At 47.5% G+C, this 18,418-nt stretch overlaps 1 protein-coding gene across 1 annotated transcript in view; it reads right to left on the bottom strand.

Moving 5' to 3' along the window:
• Positions 1–2,191: 2,191 nt before the first annotated feature.
• Positions 2,192–18,418, bottom strand: part of XPR1 (xenotropic and polytropic retrovirus receptor 1) — a 100,059-nt gene continuing 83,832 nt past the window's right edge. Inside the window, exons 11-15 of the mRNA XM_080601988.1 lie at positions 17,224–17,415; positions 5,268–5,434; positions 4,410–4,549; positions 3,359–3,580; positions 2,192–2,499 (exon numbers count right to left, since the gene is read on the bottom strand). Coding sequence (XP_080458114.1) covers positions 2,439–2,499; positions 3,359–3,580; positions 4,410–4,549; positions 5,268–5,434; positions 17,224–17,415 — 782 coding nt within the window. The 3' untranslated portion in view covers positions 2,192–2,438. The remainder of the gene's footprint in view (positions 2,500–3,358; positions 3,581–4,409; positions 4,550–5,267; positions 5,435–17,223; positions 17,416–18,418) is intronic.

The following is an 18,418-nucleotide window of genomic DNA, read 5'->3' as shown; positions in this document are numbered from 1 at the left end:
GTATTTCAGGAGAAAACGTTTGCCAGCTGCGGCACGCCGCCTCCCCTTTTGCTTATTTCTCCTGGCAGCAAAGATAGAAAAAAAAAAATGGGAAGGGAGAGAGCCAGGAAGGAGACAGGCCCGAGCAGCAGATGGACAGATGGATTCTTGCTTTGATAAACCACAGGGTAAAAACACAATTGCTTGCAACTCGCAGCTCCCCGTCAGGTTAGGACCAGGGCGCCCCAACGTGCCCGGCTCTCCCCAGCCCCGCTGAGGAAGGCAGGGAGCTCCCGGTGGCGCTTTAAATCCCCTCTCGGAGCCAGGCTGCGACGCGTTCCCGCTCCCTCGGAAGGGCAGAGCTACCAGTGAGCTTTCTTTACAAAAACAACCACCGAAGTAACCACGCTCGCTTGCTCCGGACCGCTCCCCTCGGTGCCGCTGCCCTCCCGGAGAGCTGCCCCCAGCTCCGCAGGGCTCCAGCGGCTGCACGAGCTCCGGGCGCAGCGACCACTGCCAGTTAGCAAAACTATCTTAAGGGGCTTTACACCTCAGGCTCTGCTTGCCTACGAGCAGGGAGTAGTGGACCTAGGGGAGCTGGCAGGGGAAGGAGCTCGTGGGCACCAAGGGGCACCGAGCAGACGGAGGTGGCCGCCGCACCGCACCGATGGCAGGGTGCGGGCAGGTCCCCGGCAAGCTCAGTGCGCGTCTCGGGCAGCTACCGACCTGCAGCGTTGGCCTTGTTCTGTCACGGGTTCGCTACCACTTCATTTTAACCTATTTCAAATGAAATGAACTAAGTTTCCTTCTTCGGTTCCTCTGGGCAAGAGAGGCACAGCAGGCAAAAACTGAGAAAACGCAACGCGCCAGCAGGCAGGTGGGAAACCGCGCTCACAGCTCGCGAACGGAAACAACGCGACAGCAGCCAGGCAGGCATTCCTGCAATTCCACCGCCGAAAATGGAGGCAAGCCAACGGCCAGACACCAGTGCAAGGATCCTACACGAAGAGGCCCACCTCGCCTTTGCAGCAGCAGCCGCACAGCTGGACACAGCTGCCCGGGAGCCAGCCGCCCGTCTGCTTCCTTCTCTGCGGGAGGAGACCAACAAGGCTACCACGTCAGCATCGTGAGCTGCTCAGCAAGGCGGATGCCCCTCACCTGAGCCTGCTTGATAGCATCACGCTTCCTAAACTGGGTTACGGAGAGCAGGCGAGAGGCAGGAGGAACAGCCAAGCCGCGTTGTGCCGGGAGAGCGCCTGACAGGCTTTTTGCCACGTCGGGCAGAACAGCAGCCACAAGGGGACCTTTGCTCTGCGTCCCCATCAGGAGGCACCACGGAGACCCTTCTGTGCTCCCCAGCCACAGCCAGCTCGAGCCCCCTGCGGGAGAACAGCAGGAAAGCTCCCAGCGTGGCACCAGGTGGATCGTGCCCTCACCTAACGATTATTAAGGCTTTGAAATACAGATTTTGATCCGGACAACGGATTTCCGAAGCCTTTGTCTGCCTAGCTGTTTGCACGATCGGTAGGACCCGGCTCGCCCTTCGAAAGGGTCTCAGGATCATTTGCACTGCTTTCACACAGCTGCATGGGAAGTCAGCATTGAACTGGCACAAGAGACATGCCCAGAAGCAGTAGCAGCAACTAAAAGTCAGAAAGAGAAACTTTGGCTTAAAATAAAATTGAAAAGAAAGAAAGAAAGAGAGAAAAGGTAAACAGGTGCAAGTTGTCTCGCGAGAGGGGTACGTGCAGAGCATAACCCCACAACCCTAGAGATCTAGATCGACATTCCCGGCTTCGTTTTACTGTTACAACCTTCATTGCACAGGACTCAGAATCACTCTCATATGGTTGTTAGGTTTCATAAATAATGTGAAAACTATACGCAACAGATACATCATATTTCCAAAAAATTATAAGAAAAGTTACATCAAATTAAAAAGTAGCTTCATGAATGAAGATACTGCTCTAAGTGCACTTTCCCTGCAAGTGCAGCCAGTGCCTCAGCGCTGGATATGAAGAAAAAAAAAACAAAACAAAAAATCAGATTTAAAAACTTAAGTCCGGTTTCAACCAGTCAAAACCGGGCCAAGCAGAAACCGAGGGTGTTCTCGGCACTGTCCCATGAGGGAGTCCCTATGATGCTTCTTTATCCAGACAGGTTTGTATGTCCTTGTTGAGACTGTAAACAATCCTTCTTTCCTGAACTGTCCTTTTTATTGGCAAAAGAAAGTAAAATTTTTTATTTTTAAAATAGAACATCAAAATTAACCCAGAAGAAAAGAAATGAAACACAGTGAGCTTGTTGGAGTCCATAGGATCTGGTCTGGAAGAGCTCGGAAAACGTGTTCAGTGTTTTCTCCTGTTTTCAGCTGGAACTGTACCAGAGACTGGGTTACTTGGGGAAGAGGGGAGCAGAATGAGAAAACAAAGGATGCGGAATAAAAGACCGTGGCCGTTTCATGTGTTCACTTCTTTCGCTAGGTCCTCTATCAATACCTTAGTGTCAGAAGCCTTGGACCTGGAAAAAAACAAACAGAGAAAACACTCGCTGGGGAGGAGAAATTCCCTTTTCTACACACAGACAACAAAAGAGCAGTGCACCTCAAAATCTCTTACACAGACGGGGTAAGCAGGCTACTGGAACTGCTTCACACATTGCCATTCTCCCTAAGAACAGGAGGGCCTTATAAATACACCCCAACTGTCCCTCTGCAGTGACTACACAATGCTCCTTGCATGCTGTGCTCCCTCATCCCTGGGGAGCCCAAGCTTGCCTCTCGGCCACGGGGCAGGGCTCTGGAGTCATGCTGCAGGGGAAGAAGCGATGCCTGGACACCGGAGCATCCTGTGATGCTGAGAGCACAGGCTCTGCAGCGAAGAAGATGCGCAGCCAACAGGTTCAGGGGCTGGGGTGCAAGATGGGGAAATGTGTAGGGTATAAGAATGAGGAGTGGAAAGAAAAATTTCATGGGTTTGGATTTGGGAGAGGAAGGGGTCTGAGATCTCACATGTGAAATCTTAACCCAAGGGTAACTGAAATCTTGGGGTGGTCTGAAGCCTGGAAATGGCTGATTGAAGAGAACCAGTCTCCCAGGTCTGGATTTATCACCTCTGGCAACTGTTACAGGTTATTTTTGCAGGAGGGGAGTTCTGTAAACAGAACTACCTTTTCCAGTGGTTTAACAGAACCCAAAGACAGCGTAAAAGATGGATCAACCCTCCAGCAGAAGCATATTCGTTTACTAATCAGACCTGTCCACCCTTTGAAGGACTGCTTCAGCTGAGGTCTTAGCACGATTACCCAGTCCATAAACAGCCACAAAGCAACAGCTCCAACATGATTTGGTTTGTTGCGCTGGAGGAAAGGAGAAACGTACTGTGAAGCAAGACGAGGTCTGCGCAAGGATATGCTCTGGCTGCGCTTCCACTGTTTGTTCTTACGGCGATTTCGTACACCATCCTCCTGGTCCATCATCTGATCCAAGAGCGTCAGGTCATCGGCGTTGAGCGGTGCCACGGAGATGTCCCTCACGGCACGGAACTCCCCACAGTTGTTCAGGTGCTCGTTCTCCAGACGGAAGAAGTTCCACACAAACCGCCTGCAGGGAGAAAAAGTGAAATTTGTCACTGCAGTCCCACTCGTACGGGCAGCGCCCGTGTTTGTCGAAGCACTGATCCACGCACCCAGATAGCACTGATACACAGCACTGACCGCTGCCACTGATCACAAAGTGCCTCTGGGAACGTGCCTGGGGTACCGAGAAACAGCAAATGACTAACAGCAGCACCTGCTCCAACATCTTCCCAGCTCCCCGGAGAACAACAGATCTGGAAGGCTCATTCATTGTCCTAACGATGACAGCCCTGGTCCAGAGAGCATGGAGGCAGCAGGCATTACAAGTGAAAGGGAAAATATATGGCAACCTCTGCCACATACATGAGTGAGGTTCAGCTTCAGTTTTTTTTTTTTAATTCATCTCAAGAAGCTGTGGGGGTCTCCAGCTAGAGTAAGAGTGTGTAAAGAGCCCTGAAACCTTGCAGGGTCCAAACCAATGATCCACATTAGTGTTTGGAAAAAAAGCAGGAATTTGAGAATAATTGTAAACGTAAAATCAGGTGAAATTTCAAATGCTTCTGCCAATAACATAATTTTAAGGAGAGATTTATTAATTGCAAAACCCTCTAAATCAGGTCTAGGTTCAGAGTAAATGACAAATGCAGTGAGAAGGACCCAGCCACATATTCCTGAGGACCCCTGTACAGCTTCCTTGGCTCAGCACCCTGTTCAGATTAAATGTTCCTGTAAGACTTTATCTTCAGTTCTAAGGACGTATATCTTCCACATACATGAGCACAATACTGCCCACTGTGCTGGCATTATACAAATAATTAAAAATAGAAACAAACTGTTGAGTCAAGCAGCCTTACCTGAAAACCTCAAGTGGGGCAAAAACAGTAGAAATGATGTCCCCAGCATACGGAAAGATTTGCATGGAGGTGAGGGAGATCTGGATGGTCCACGCAAAACGCAGGATCACGTCCTCTACAATGGCACAATAGTAGTATGCCTGAAGAACAGGACAGACAAACAGGACAGGTCACCTAGCATGGTCTGCACAGAAGACAGATCTATTCAGGCCTTCAGAAAGAGGCAGGCCTGCGTGCTTAAACTTCTAAATCAACTTTGTAGCTTTCACGTAGAGAGGAATTACATCCTACACTGCTTGCTGAATACCTACAGGAATGATACAATAACACTTATTGCACTTCCTACACTTTTCGTTCCTGGACAAAAGACTCTAGTAAAGTTAAATTTGCTGCAAACCCTCAGCATTTTCCACATACTCATGTGCCTCTATTAAACTTGGAAGAAACATGACAGAATACGGGTAAAAGTGAGTTTCACGGGCCATTTACGGTGGCCTTGGAAAGCACCACTGAACAGCACCTGCAATTCAGCAACAAAACCAGCCAGTGGTCTATGCAAAAGCTTCATACAGCTGTGGTAAGAGCTGCTTGAAAGTTGGTTTACATTTGCATAGCTTCTAATTGCAGACACAACTATCTTGTTACAGAGGCGGCATAAAGACAGAGGAACTGCGTCTCAACCACCAGAAACGTGAACGGTGTGAAACGATCGCTTTGAAGTAATGAACTCTGCTGCTAGAAAACCCTGGTGCACAGCATTCAGGAAGCATGAGGTAGCCAACTGCAACATGCTCTACGCTCAGGTTTTGTTAAAAGGCTAAAGGCTTTCTCTAGCAGGAGAGCAGGCCGTATACGCACTTTCTGTGGGTAGACAATTCCTTCTCGGAGAAAGGTATTTTCACCAGCATTTTTGTCAAAGAGACCCCAGTCCATCTTCAGGTCCCAAATGAGCGTGTAGCAAGAGCTGATGAAATAGAAGATAATCCACAGGTAGAAGAACACTTGGGTGTCACTGTGGTTTTTAGCTGCAAAAGAGAAGAACAGCACACTTCTGTACATCTTAAAGCAGATTGCTTCTTAAAACAGTGATAAATTGGCTGACTCCACCAGGGAAAGTAACACCCCTTTTATTCACCTTCTGAGAAAACCAGGCTAGCTCACCTGAAACCAGCTGAAAGGCTTACCAGGACCAGCTTTATACTGTAATTTAAATTGCACTTTAAACTCATTCAACGTTTTGCACTTGGAATTGAAATGTGCATTAACATTTTCATTTCCTTGCAACTTGTGGCAGACCTGTCATTCTAACTCTGAACAGCAGGTGGAAGCTGAGGGCCGTGTTTCACAAAGGACACGGGCCTGTATAAAGGATAAAGCAACGAGGCAATGCTCAGTTAGAAGGGTTTTGTTAGAGTGTATTTGACTTTGCACAAATGCGAACGGTAAATTAATGCTCTAACAGCCTGAAAGGAAATGGACAGGACAGGAATTCCACTAGCTATTTCAGAGGTTGTGGTGACAGGGAAAATAAGCAAAAAGAAAGCAATACGTGTACGTATAAATCACAAAGAGTTCTGAATATCCTTACAGAGCTCGGTCTTGTGTGACACACGCCAGGGGGACCAAGGTTTGTTCACCTGTGGATATGTTTTTGTAAATAAGCTGCTCCCTGCTGCCACCTGAAAGGGCTGCACTGCTCTCTCAATTCAGCTACATTTCCTTACATCAGTCAGCTGGGCAAAAAACAAACAGATCTGATCATTTTGTTTGCTTTCATTTAGCAAATCTGGGTCATAAAGTTCATACAAACAGAAGATTACGATGCTTCGCCAGGCTGAGACACTCGGCATCTCTGTGCCGTTAGCAGTCTTTTCTGCGCGGCGGCTGAGATTGCCCGTCCTCCGATTCCTCCTAACAAAGCCAGCAGCACTTCCAATACAAAAAAAAAGCCAATAATGTTTCCAGTACAAAACCGATGCCATACTGACAGCGTTGTTTTCCACATACGTGGCTTTAAACCAAGAGAATCCCTGAAGCCGATCTCACACAGAACAACAGGGCAATTTGCTCTCTCCTTCTCTTTCTGTTTTTTAACAACTGTGATATAAACGTGCTGCAGCAATCCGATAAAATTAATGGAGGTGAAAACGAGAGGCATCGTGTAAGAGCACATTCTTCCCATTATGCCTTTCAGGCTCCCTGGACACGACGTGCAGGATATAGGTCAAATACACACACACATTCCCTTTGCAAAACACATCCCCTAAAGCAAACCTATTAAAACCACTTATGCAGCAAAGCCTATCGGCAGCCAAGCTTCAAATCAGCAGAGGAAAAGGATGAGAGGTTCGCTTCAGCTTTACAGCCTTGACCAGCCTTCCTGCTTTCGTGCAAGGCCAGAAGTGTTTGCACTGCAGCCCTCCGCTCCCTGCAGCTCAGTCAGACCCCACTGCCTAACCCTGCTGCTGCAGAGCACGGTACGGACGTCGTGTGCCGCACGGGCTCCGATGCCCAGCTACGTAAATGCTGCTGCTAAAACCTCCTCTCCTGTTCCTTCTCAAAGAGCAGTTGCCCACAAAACAGGACTCAGGCTGAGGCTTAGCAATTAGGGCTCTACTGCAAGATTTCATCCTCCCCCATCAGCTCCTCCAAAGCCTCCCCTACGTCATTTCATAAGAAAGAAAAGGCAGATGCTGATGTTCTGTGACTCAGACGCTAAGGCTGTGCTTTCCTCCGTTATTTTTAGCTCATTAGATCTCCATGTTCAGTTCCCCTACCAGATCCTAAACAATAATTCAGAGAGGCAGTTAAGGGGTTAAGTGCTTTAAACCATCTAAAATGCTCCAAACTACCCCGGAGGCTTCATACTTCCTACAGGCAGCTTAGGCTTGAAGCTTGGCTCCTGCTGGTTTGTGGTTTGTTTGTTTGTTTTTTAAGGACAGAATTAAAATAAACTGAAGCTGCACACCTTCGGAGAGATGTGGAAGGCAGTGCTGGCAGTACCATCCACGGCCATGCCCTGCAGTGCTGAAGGACAGCCAAGCATCGCTGGGATGCTCCTTGGTGTTTTCCTGCTCTCTGCTCACGGAGGGGATGGTCTGGCCCCAGAACCTCATCTCAAAGTATGTAAGGGGCAAAGTGTGCGTAACCAGAGCTAACAAAACCATATGCTAAGTTGCCAGCTAGGAAGGTGATTAAAAACATTCATGCAGCTTAAGCCTAAATTGCCTGACAAGTGATTGTGTGCAATTCCCAAAAAGAGGAGTGCCAGGAAGAAAAAGTCCCAAGTAAGAAATCTTGCAGCATCAACTTCACCAAATGCAAAAGGACGTGGTTGCTTCCAGTTAGGCTATCCTGGCTCCAGCTCCCTTTCTCAGCCCGTCTTTCCACTGGCGTCTGTGGTGACGCTGCATGCCCCTTGCTCTTGCCTGTTTTCTCACCCACCCGCTCTGCACTGCATTCAGCTCCTGAAAAACTTCATTACAAAACCAGATCGCTCCCTGGTAAAACGCTCTCATCAGAACAAGCCTACTGTCTTCATCCTTGGCCTTTGAGTCCCTTCCTTTAATCACTTATCTTCTTTTTCCTCCTGCCTGCAATTCTGTTTGATACCTTCCTTCCTTCTGTCCTCATTGGTATTCAGCTGGCGTACAGAAATATGTTACTGCTCTAGGCAAGCAATTATATCTCAATCTCCACTGGCTGGTCCTAGTGGCCTTCTTCAGCGCTGCTCAGGGGGTTAGGAAATCAAGGCATTCATATTCTGCCCAGAGGCTCCATCTACTGCCCGCCCGTTCTGGAGTTGCAATACGTTGCTGTGTATACATATGATGATGTCAGGGTCTATTTAAACAGGAACTGTTTCATCCCATTTTTTAATTTGTTTAATGATGTGCCAAAACCCACCAAAAACACCACTGGAGAGTCTCGCGGACAACAGAAGCGTGCTGGACATCTGGTAGATCTCAGCACTTCCAAGAAGTGAAAAAGACCCAACTTTTTAAAATGCTACGGACTGCAGTAAGCCTTCTGCAGGACAAGTGCCAGCCCACCGAGTCGGAGGTGCACAAGGACCTTTGTACCAGAGGCTCCAGCAGGCACCGCCACGTAGCAACTTCCCCAGCCGCACGGTTATTCAAAACGGCCCAGGCAGGACAGCACACCATCAGCACAAAACCACGGCACGTAACGCTGCAGGTGCAGGTTTAGCCCCTGTGGAGGGCAGATTTCAATGCATGTTCAGATTAGCATGTCTGCAGGTCGGAGGTGTTCAGCTGTGTCGAGGCTATTCGAGTTCACCGTCCTGCCACAGCACCCACGCCATCCCCACCTGCTGCAGACGATGGGAAGCAGCACGCTCCAGGGACCACTTGCAACCTTCACTGCGGGCAAAATTGTCATTAGCATCCTCAGCTTACCCTGTAAAAGGCAATTCCGGTAGATATTCTGCACAAACACACCCACAAATTGCCCCAGAAGGTCAACTGGATGAATAATGGAAGGCTTCAACCTTTGAACTGAAGCTGTGAATGGCCACAGACCAGGAAAACAGCCAAAGGCACATGCAGCAACAGAATTTACTGCGTGAAAAAATTGCTGATAGACAAATATCTTCGATACCAAAACCAGCCACAGGGGACACAGTATCTGACTAGCATTTTGAGAGAACAATACTGTGCAGAAATTATAGCCCCTTCCAAACACAGGCAAGAGAAAGGTCGCTTTCCATCAAAGATAGACAGCAAATACTATCCTGAATGCAGTTAATATTGACTTTACTTCCAAAGAATACTATCTGTTTACCCTGCTGAATTATTCCGGGGAATGTAAACACTATATAGTATTCAACACAGCAAAAATCAATGCCATGTATTATTGAAGACCTGGATAAGAGCACAATGGCCCTTGATAAGCACTCCTGGTGTGTCAGCCGCTGCAGCCGGCTGTGGTTTTTGCTGATGGTGAAAGCTGTGATAAAAGCTGTAAGAAGTCTGAGGTTATCAGGAAACATAGCAGGTAAGCCCTGCTACACGATACAACGCTGAGTATACCAGAGCAGCTCCGCCTCCAGCGTGAATTAAAAACCTCTTGATCAAAGCACGCCAAATTCAGTCTCCTTTGATGGCTACCCTTTCGATTGCAGATTTAAGCAGAACCTAAACAACAACAACAACAAAAAATACGTATTTACAGTGTGCTAGGCGAGAGATACTAGAAAACTGAGCATGTACTTTCTGTTACCAGTGAGGCTGCGGATGATGCGTGCCTCTTAAATCCATCCCAGCACACAAAGGGAGGAGCGCGAAGGCTGAAAGTGACTTACCTCCCCAAGAACTGCCACCAGAACGGCACCCCAAAGCACTTATCTCACAACCTCATGGCTTGAAACGCAGCCTGACTGATCCCTCGGTAATTATAACTGTTAACGAAGGGATAGCAGTACTGCTCCCTTTCCCCCCAGCCTGCATGCACCTCTATTTCATGCGGATCAATGGCAGAGACACGACATGACAGTGGACTTAATGCAGGAAAAAGGCAAATAACCGCAAGGAGCACAAGGACTCGCCATTGTGCACTGACAGGCTTTGTCAAACACCAACCATTTCGTATGAACAACCTTCTTAGATTCTGCAAACCTCTCCCATAGCCTCGAGGCACAATTTAAAGCAAAGTAGCAAAAGATAGCACAGCGAAGAGCTGTCAGGAGACAACCTCTCGTTTCTTCTTCTATTTTAGATTATGCATTTGTAAAACAGGGAAATCCCTAAATCCTGTTTTCACTAAAAAAAACGCTCTGCTAGTTTGCATTGTAGGAAATGCAACTGTGTCTGATTTAAAGACAGAGTAATTTCATTGCTTGTATCTCACAAGCAAAAGAAACGTGATTTAATTGCAAACTGGAGGACGCATATCATTCCCTGCTGACAGATTCGATCAGATTCTTCCTCCAGCATCTTCTCTCACATTTGAGAAGTGATACTGGGGGTTGTTTAACAGCTACCTTGAGGAGGATGGGGTTTCCAATCTAACCATTTGCCAGCGGTCTCGCTAGTAAGAATGTCTGGATTCACAATCAAAAATAATTTGTGTGATAATCAGGGCCTTCACTGGACAATATAGGGATCGGGGCACGATGTCATCTGGTACCTCTATAGTGCTTTGAGATCCCCAAAGAGATTCCTTCAAAACGCAAAAGTGATAAAGGAAAAAAAAAAAAGATGAATTATTGCATTTCCTAGATTTCTGCAGCACCAGAGAACTCCAGGCCTGCATTCATTTGGAAGGTGAATTGCTTGTGATGCAGTCAGTTGCTTCTTCTAATACGTTCCATTAAATAAAAAAAAGCCAGGCTTCCCCCTCTTAAGTGCCCATGAAATGAGGTACGGGTAGGCCATCCTTTCTACTTACACCTTATTCATTAGCGTTCTCGCTTCTCCAGTCACCATTAACTCAAAGCTGCATTAAGCGATATAAATGGCACTGGTAGTCCCCTTGCAAAGCCCCAGCCATGGAAACGCACCTCACAGCTGCAGGTTTCGGAACCACATGAATGAATCATTCTCCTGGTAGGGTGCCGAGGTGCCTCCCCCCCACAGCTCGGCTGCTGGCAGAGGGAAGCATCCCACTTGACATTTAGAGGCCTACAAAGCATTGGAAAATTTCCCTGTGGGATTTCACGCCTCATTTGTGCTGACATTCAGGGGGCCGTGGCAGCTCCCGAAAGCACTCTGCCTAGAAACGAGCCCGCCCTCGCTGAGCGCAGGCATCGCGCCCGGCCCACTCGGGTGGGAGCCTTGGGGTGCTCCTCGCGCGTCCCTGCTCCGTCCCCAGGTACCTGCAGCCCTGGCTGAGCAATTAGAGGAGCCGACAAGGCAGTGTTGGGAGTCAGGCTCGCTCACGGTGCCGCAGCGATCCTCGGCAGAGCTGGGATGGGGTCGGAGGCCAGGACGGAAATGTTTGCCCACAGCAACGCCTCAAATTCTCCGCTAATGACACTGCCACCACTCCGACAACGGAAAGGATCTGAAAGACTGGCTAATGAACACAACTCGTTACCGAAGGCCTCCTGGGCATGGGATGACAGGGTTTCAGACAAAAATGCATCCTAGCTCACAGCAATGTGACAAGACATTGTACACTTTGGCTCCAAATAATCACCCTGACGGAGCTGCCAGTGTGCCGTGCTAAGGCAAGCTGCACAAAGCAGCCACTGCTAAGAAAGAAGACAGTTAATCCCATTACAAAGTTTGTTTTACTTCAAGAGGACAACTTAAGCACCCTGTACGGCTCTTGTGACACCTAAATCAAACGATCTGGCTTGCCACAGCGCTGACAGCTGTTCCAACAAGGAGAGCTCTTGTACCGATACACAAGGAATAACCGGGGAACAGGATCTCACAAATGCTGTTTGTTGGTTTCACCCTTCCGTGAAAAAGTCTTTTCACCCTTCCATGAGTAATAGTATTTTTTCCCACTAAAAATTTGCACTTGAACTCCAAATGCCCTTTTATTTTGCCTTGCCAATTCTCCCCACTCATTTCACACCTGAGGTACCGTTAGCTTCTGCACCAATGTCTGATTTCTCTAAAACTTGCTTTAGTCCCAGCTCTCACAACACCTTGTTCTTGTCTCATGCTGTAACCACTTAGGATCACAGTTAACTATGGGTCCCCTGCCAAGGAATTCACTCCAGGGGGTTGCATCCTGCAGTTTCTAACGTGGTGGCAACAAGGGCTAAGTGACATAGCCCACCCCAGGCACCATCACTTCAGCAGGCAGAGGACAGCAGGGCTAAGATGCAGTCAGGTATCCTCCAGCAGCTGCCAGTAATGTTCAGTGTTGCCACCATCCTCTCCCCCCTCCACCCATCCATCCATCCATCCTGGTGATGGACGGCACAGTTGTGCTGTGGTGGGACCGACCGTGGGAGAACCAGCGATCCATTCCAGCGTGAAGCCAGCGACGCCACCCGGCACAACTGCTGGGAACCGCTTAAACCATCGTGATTAACGAGGAGTGGGGGGCAGCTGTGAGACCTGAAACAGCCCTGGAGTCTTCCGCTAGGTTTCCAAACAGCAGCACGTTTCCCATTCATCTTCATCTGTTCAGGCCTGCTTGAACCTCTCCGTGAGTAAGAGACGGTCCAACACCTTCCTGCAAAAGCCCATTAATCTAGCGATGGCTCCTGCCTTGTCAGGTCACATCTTTATTCCTAGGTAAGACAATGACTTTCACAGTTTTCATTTATGCTAGCTTAAAACAAACAAACAAACAAACAAAAAAACAACACAGAAGCAAAGACACAACGACCATTACACATCACTGCAGCAGGATGGCTGTTTCTGAAGCGATGCTGAGAACGCAGGTGGAAGCACTGCGCTACAGAAACAGCCCCATGTAGGTACTGTCAGTGTCCTGGACTGTTTAACGAGAAAGCGTGTGGCAGTTAAATTGTCTTAGACCGGGAGCTCTCCACTGCTTTTCCAAGCTGATGGCAGCTCACGTCCAGCACTCTTATTTGGGGTATCTATTAAGTGTGTGGGAGTGGTACGGAAGAAGAGACACTTGCACAAATTCCCAGGACACACGGGTTAACTTTGGATTAAATCAGAGGTCATTAAACAGCTGGGTACCACCCACGCCACAATGATTTCATGGAATAAGGTGTGTGAATCACACTGACGATGAAAGCTTTACATAAACCACTACATCTTTCCCTCGGTTAAAGGATAAAATCCCATATAGCCAATTCCAAGCCAGCAGCTGTACTTGAGCTCACTGACATGTTCTTGAAAAGTCAAGGTAAGCTACACAGATGCTCATACCAACTGCAAATCACACAAAACAAGAAAATGATGGGAACACTTGAAGAAGCTTAGTTATTCAAGCACGGAAGCCAAATCTGTATTCTACACGAGCCAGATATTTCAGATGACACCACGGGAGCAAAAAGCATCGAGACAAGAAAAATGAGAAGCAGTAGAAAGAAGCAAAGAGGCGTATTTTACAAAGAACAAAATGAGTGCACGTGTCTCACACGATGCTCAAGAAGCAACCAGCACTCTCCTAGCACAACACAACTCCAGTTGCACGGCTTCTCAACGTGCTATGGTAGGAGCCAAACTCCTAAATACAACCACTGGATCTGAAGCATTAGGACTTAATCGCTTGTTTCCCCAGAGGCGCCCAGGTTTCCATATGGATTACCTAAAGCAAAGTAACGTTCAGCAGGCCAGCTCTGGGTAAAGCCACTGAGCATTGCCAGTGCTAAAAGGCAGAGAAAGGGGAGGAAGAGCCGGGTGACTGCTCTGCCGCGCCGTGGCCAGGCAGGGAGGCACAGGCTGCAATTGCTGGGTCGCTTAGAGTTACAGATCTGCCTTATTTGCCTGGGCAAACATATCCCGGAGGACTATATTTACAGAACACGGCCTTTGCTTCCCATTCCTTTGAGTGATATAAAAATACTGAGAATTCTTCCTTTGGGAGCTTAGCAACAGTTGCCCTTTGGTTCCCGCTGTCTTCCCCGAAACGCGGTCGTGTTCCTGAGCTGGCAGCGAAGCGGATGGCTCGAGTTAGCGCTCGTGCACGCAGCCGCTGCCTGCTCGAGTCCCACGGTACAGGGCTCTCGCTTAAGTGTCACTAATTCAGGAGATGATAGCTTGGAGGGAGCTCTGTAAACAAGCTGGATTCCAGCACTGCGAGAGTGCCAGTTTGGGAGACAAGACACAACAGGATTTACTTTGGTATCTACTGGGTCTATCGTTACAACTGCAAAAAGCAGAGAAAGTTGCATTTTGCATCCAAATCAGACGGAAGAAAAGTAAAGGCTTCTCTAAGGGAAGAAAGAATGCACCACCCAAGCAATATGAGGTCTTGAACAGTGATCTTTGGGGGAAACTGAAATGCCAGTCCAAAGCCTACAGTATCACTGGGACAGGGACCTTACAAACCTACTGCAGGTTTGGAAAAGGCAGTGCCGCATATGCTGCATACATCAGCTGTACGTAATAAGGTGGCATTTGTACATTTGTTTAGCTCAAGTTGTTTTCCACCCAGTCTGTGAAAATACAGCACAACAACGCCATGAATGCGCTCTGTACGAATTAGCTGGCTTTCAACGCTGACAAACCCTCCTAACCACACAGTCCATCTTCACGCAGCTGGCAGCCACAAAACTGAAAACTTACAGAGCAACTACAAATTACTCACTGTTCTAACTCCGGGGAGGAAGACAACCCTCCCCAGAGGGCTGTGATATTCCCCAGGACTCCCAAGGAGAACAGGCTGGTGTACATTACCTGACCTCCCAAGAAAAGGCCACAAATTACCCTCTTTTCCTGGCAGCTGAAAGCTGTCATTCCAGACTTATAAGTCATAGACTTGCAAACAGAGGCCCGAAAGTCTGTTTAAATAAAACTCTCGTTAAAACAGCAATTAACAGGTTCATTACACACTGAAATTTAGAACAGGTCCAAGTAGCAAGGATCTTTACCAATTTGACACTTGTTTTGGGCAGCGTTTGTTCCTAGTAGCAAACATCTCTAGCCCCAACAGTTGTTTTGTAAATAAGAGATGAGTGTTTGTCTCTGCTATACTTAGGCAGACAGAAAGCGTGGGGGAGCAGTGCTTCTGCTTCCAACAGGAACATCGTAAACACTCGGTAACAGCCCATCTGACTCCAAGTTCAGAAAGAACTGGAAATCCACGCAAAGCGCTCAGATAAAATGTTAACAGATTTTAACCAAAGAAAGAAGTTATAACAGATCCAGCACACTAGGAAGTGCATTTGTGGCAGCATGGGAATAAGCCAGCAGGGCTGACAAGGCATAGCAAGGTCTTCAGGCAACACTCTGGAAATCACTGCCAGTCCAGGCGCAATGACATTTGCAAAAGCTGTGCGAACGTGTAATTTCCAAACAGGGGGAAGCTTCCAAATTTTTTTTGCATGATACCAGCAGCTATGTGCTATCGACTGCCACTAACAGAACGGGACAGACCAAAGCTGGGAGTCACCAAGGTCTCTCGGCAGCTGGAACAAGCCCATGCTGGGCTCATAAACACCTCGTTACTGCCCACTCCCTGCCAGATCCCAGGAGCAGACAACAGTTGTGCATGGCAGCTACAAGAACAGGGGTCAGCAGCACTGGCACAGACGCAGACCTCAGGGGGAGTAAGATGAGGTCAAGTTCTTAAACAGGACGTTTTGACAGATGCTGGTTTTCCTCCTGTTCCAAACAAACCTACCCCAGCCTTCCCGCAGGAGGCTCTTCCAGGGTGCCCCCACAGGAGGGAGAAGCATTCATCAGCCTCCTAAAAGCAGGCACTGCATGTAAAACATACAAGCACCGACTGCAGCCAGGCAATCTGTATTTGTCTCATCTCGCGGCTTAGCAGCTGTGACTACCGGGGCTGCAGGGCTGGGAGCGAGGAGCTGCAGGATGGCACCGAGCAAGCAACTTCAGATGGGAGCAAGCTCTGCGGATGTGGCAGCAGGAAGGAGATGCACAAGGAGCCAGGCGATGAGCTGCAACACCATCTGCCAGGGATGCTCCCTCGGCGGGTTTGTGTGTGCACCTGGATGCAGAGCGCCCGACTTCCAACCTTCAGCTTGCACCAGGGCGTTTCTGTGCCACTAGGATGCCAGGCTTGGCAAATGTTACGTGTGTGACTTCAAAACAGCCATTTCTTGGCCACAGGAAGGTTTCTAATAACCCTGCTCCCCCTCCCCAAAACCAGCACGTTAACTAGAAGCATACCTTGAACATCTCTCCCTGCCCTGCCCCAACCATATTTCAGGATAAGTAGCTGCTCACCAGTGTGTGTAGCTGCTAATTCCTGGAGATATAGGAGGCGTATATTTTCAAATGAAAGAATACAGCTTTTAGGACTTCAGAACAATGAAAGGCAGGGCGACTGCCTGAAGTGCAGAAACTAAAAGCTTTTTCCTTCAGAACAAGAGCAGAATCAAGTAATTGTCGTTTCCAGGGAGATGGGGAACTTAGGGATCAGGGCTCAATCTGCAGTTAAATGGATTGGAAACAACTCCCTGCCAGCTGCAGAAAAAACATGGATAAAAACATGCAGAAAAATCCAGGGAGGACATTTTCCCAGCACTGTGAACATCCCTGTGTCAAGGAATGATAGACTGACTTTAGTTGTTCATGAAAGCCAAGGGAGAAGAATTTCCTACATCCTCCTTTTCCTTATACATCCCCCATCCAGCCTCCCGTCACAGCAAGAACTGACAGGTATTTATTTCAGTTTCCTCCTTTTGAGAGAGAAACCTGAACATTCTTTCTGACACTCCTGAATCACAGTTATAAGTACACTGTGTATGCAAAAAATACCCAAAGGAAGATCTTAAAATACTCTTTGCAAGCTAGGCAGCCCTTTGACTTTCCACTGAGATATTTCACAGGTGCCAAAAGCCAAATTCATGCTTCAAAGCGAAGCCAAATTCTAAATTTCTCCCACGTAAGAGGAAAATCCCATGACTTAGCCCAAGATGTTCTACTAAACAGAAAAGCCTGGTAAGACATACTGGCTGCACCGAAGCTGCACGCGGGAGATTTATACAAGTACACACCACGACCACTCCTCACAGCACAAAGCCACCAATGGAAAACCAACTCAGAACCAACATACAACGATTTAAATGCAAAGAACCAGTGCTGTGTTTTCATATTGCTATCACTCTACCTAACTCGGTAAGAAAGTGACTGAGGTGGTCCACCAGGGTTCCTTCCAGTGGATGTCCTGAAAAGCAAAAGGAGCAGGGACTGAAAGGTAAATGACTTTCCAAAGTAACCCATACCTTTGTGAGTGCTGTAGAGGGCTGCAAATGTCACCACGAAGAAGGTGGTGGAATATTTTCCAGCATTAACCAGATGAAAGGCCCGTTTATTATCGCGGTAACGGCGCAGGCACTGGATGAATCGCAACCAAGCAGGGATGCACTGGACAACTGCTCTCACTCCGTAGGAGTAGCTGTAACAAATCTGATTTTCTGCAAGAAAAAAAAGTGTCAGGGATACAGAGTCAGTAAGTTTAAGAACTCCTGCTGTCTTCCTTTCTGTCAGAGCAGTACAATGCCCCATCCACGTCTCGTACTTATGCACGCACACATTTGCAACTTGCACACGTACGTGCACACACATTCAGAACAGCGAGAGACTCAGAGAGTATTCTGATGCCCTTTACGCTATCTTGCAGCTATTCAGGTGACATGACATCAATAACACATCCAGACAGATAATCTTCTAACTCTTTCACTGCTGCCAGTGTAATTAACATGCAAGAAGATTAGAAATAATCTATTTTTAAATTTACTTTGTGCTTTTGGCAGTGCTGCGAATAATCAAATTAAAGATGGAATTACAGAAGGTCTTCTTGAATGAATTTTTGTGCATAAATGGGAGAGCATTCCTAAACCCAGCAGGACAACTCAAAAAGACTACTTTGTCTAAGATGTCCTTGACCCACTTTTAACTTCTCTTGCATATTATAATAGGAAAAAACAGCTTTCAGTATTTTTTTTCTTATTTTTCTTGCCTTTCTTATTTTAATATTTTAAATGAAGACAGGGCATAGCCTGAACATGGCTTGAGCAACTGGGGTGAGAGGAAACTACCTCTAAAATAAACACCCCACTGATTAGCAAATGTTTGTTTCCTACTCACACTAATGGAGACAGGTTCATTAGCTGATATTTATTCCAAAGCACTGTGCTGTTATTCCAGTGTTTGGAGGACAAACAATTATCCACACAGTTGCTTTATAACTTTTTTTTAAATAAATAAATAGTTAATTCCAACACTGTCTTAAAGGGAAAAGAAAGATCAGATTGGAGAAACAAAGCAAATACTGATGCTTATCGAAGCATACCACAATCTCATAGCAAGTGTCATAACCATCAGACAACACAATTTGCCAGCAGTCACTGCTTAAAGCAGAAAGAAAACAGCCTGATCCAGTAGGAGCCAGGTACTATTTTGCAACTGGAAGGCCAA

Source organism: Anser brachyrhynchus (assembly GCF_964034855.1).
Source record: "Anser brachyrhynchus genome assembly, chromosome: 8".
In the NCBI taxonomy this organism is placed as follows: Eukaryota; Metazoa; Chordata; class Aves; order Anseriformes; family Anatidae; genus Anser; species Anser brachyrhynchus.
Note: the sequence above shows the minus strand (reverse complement) of the source record. Positions and strands in the feature narration are given on the sequence as shown.